At 34.6% G+C, this 2,012-nt stretch overlaps 1 protein-coding gene across 1 annotated transcript; it reads right to left on the bottom strand.

Moving 5' to 3' along the window:
- On the bottom strand, window positions 1–1,785 carry LOC132046639 (ribulose bisphosphate carboxylase small subunit, chloroplastic 3-like). The gene is made up of 3 exons (XM_059437331.1): window positions 1,568–1,785; window positions 493–627; window positions 1–385 (listed from the first exon to the last, which is right to left on the bottom strand). The coding sequence occupies exons 1-3, from the start codon at window positions 1,742–1,744 to the stop codon at window positions 149–151; spliced, it is 549 nt and encodes a 182-aa protein (XP_059293314.1). The 5' UTR covers window positions 1,745–1,785; the 3' UTR covers window positions 1–148.
- Between the last annotated feature and the right edge of the window lie 227 nt (window positions 1,786–2,012).

Raw genomic sequence — 2,012 nt, 5'->3', positions numbered from 1 at the left:
TAGTTCTCGTATACTTTATTGGAATTGGAATTCATACACTGAATAGAAAGAAGGAGAATAAATAAAGTTCCACTGGGGAAATATGTAAGGAGGACTCAAACGAGCTTCCCCTAAATACATAGGGTCAGTTGTATTAAAAATGGAGATTTTAGTAGCCTTCAGGCTTGTAGGCGATGAAACTGATGCACTGCACTTGACGAACGTTGTCGAATCCGATAATTCTGATCCAGGCCTGTGGGTAAGCCTTCTTGGCCTCTCCGACCTCAGCCAAGACCTGGGTGGCATCAGTGCACCCAAACATGGGCAACTTCCACATGGTCCAGTATCTACCATCGTAGTATCCTGGTGACTTGTTATTCTCACGGTACACGAATCCGTATTTATACTAATTTCCAAGATTTTCACACATCCACAACATAAACAAAACATTAACTTAAGATATTCATGTTAGTTATACTTAATAGTAGCAAAGTTTAAAAAAGAGATATTGACCTCGGTCTCAAATTCCAAGCAAGGAACCCATCCATTTTTCAAAAGGTACTCAATCTCCTTGAGCAATTGCTCGTCAGACAAGTCAGGAAGGTATGACAGAGTCTCGTACTTCTTCATGTTAATTGGTGGCCACACCTATGCATATCCCACATAAAAAAGTTTACAAACTTCATAAGTAGTAGCATTTGTAATCTAACACAGGGTTATCAGTGAATTATTTGTTCTTTCCCATGTGTATGGTATATTTAGTGAAATCAAGGAAGAATAATACAGGGTTCAACTTCTCTACACTGATGACAGGGTATTTAAACAATCACATCACCAAATAAGTACAATTAGCCGCCCATGAAAAGTTCGGAAATGCAAAGTGTTTTATATACCTACAACATGTTAAGATAAACATAATAGTATAAATTCACACCTATACAACAAAATATTCAAAGGGTAAGGTAAGGCCTAAGGCCATTAATTTAAAATTTTAGATCCCATTTTCCAATTATTGTATATGCATATGTTATTTTTTAAAAAAGAATTATTAAAAAGTATAGTGTAGAAACTATGAAATATTTACTCCCTCCATTCTCAAATAATTGGTATCTTTCACTTCTCCAGAAATACTGCAATTTGATTAATATTCGAAACTAAATTAGATTTGATTAATTCAATTTATTAAAAGTTAGATATTCGAAAACTATACCCTAAAAGTATAATCTCAAAAATTGCAATTTTCATATCAATATAAATTTAGTAAAAAATACATCTGAAAAATGTTGATCAAAATTTATACTATTTGACTTTGTAGAACGAAATATGACAAGTATGCTTGGATGAACAAGTATATATAAAAAAGATTTTTTTTTTTTTGAAATTATGATTGATATTAGTGTTGAAAAAAAAAATAACTCATTTAAATCTTTACATTACCTCTGAACTCATCTACATTTGTCACTGGAATAAATGACACAAAATAAATTAAGTTGAAAAATAAGGTAGGTTTGGCTTGTCACAGACACTAAATTTCATGACTACAAAATAGCCCCTACATACAAGTGTATATATGAATACTACTACTAACCTGCATGCATTGGACTCTTCCACCGTTGCTAGCCATGGAGGTAATGTCAAGGTTAGACCTTCTTGAAACTGGGAAGGAGGCAGCAGATTTGAGGCCAGTGAAAGGTGCAACCATGCTGGCTTGAGCAGCATTGGCGCTGGTGGCAACAGCTGCTGAGGACATAACTGAGGAAGCCATTGCTGAAAATAATTGCTAATATAATTAGCTTAAAGCTATCGCTTCACTTGAACTTTGCTTTCTGGAGGGTCACTATATATAGCAATCCATCTATATTCAATGATGAGGTTTCACATTATTTTTCCATCTAACAGACAAAACCAAGCCATAACCTCATCTTAGAGGAATGGTAGCCCATTGGATTATGTGGTTCTTGGCATTACAAAATGGATGGCGTCTGCCATCTGATAATACCCACTCCTTATCTTAAAGTTCCCAAACTAATGGA

Source organism: Lycium ferocissimum, chromosome 2, assembly GCF_029784015.1.
Source record: "Lycium ferocissimum isolate CSIRO_LF1 chromosome 2, AGI_CSIRO_Lferr_CH_V1, whole genome shotgun sequence".
Taxonomy (NCBI): domain Eukaryota; kingdom Viridiplantae; phylum Streptophyta; class Magnoliopsida; order Solanales; family Solanaceae; genus Lycium; species Lycium ferocissimum.
This window is presented reverse-complemented; position numbering and strand designations above follow the sequence as displayed.

What these genes read in the sequence shown, in the direction of transcription:
- LOC132046639 (XM_059437331.1), bottom strand. Translation starts at nt 1,744, where the DNA reads ATGGCTTCCTCAGTTATGTCCTCAGCAGCTGTTGCCACCAGCGCCAAT. An exon ending in GAAGAGTCCAATGCATGCAG is followed by an intron (nt 628 to 1,567) that starts GTTAGTAGTAGT and finishes GGATATGCATAG; the next exon opens with GTGTGGCCACCAATTAACAT. An exon ending in GCTTGGAATTTGAGACCGAG is followed by an intron (nt 386 to 492) that starts GTCAATATCTCT and finishes CTTGGAAATTAG; the next exon opens with TATAAATACGGATTCGTGTA.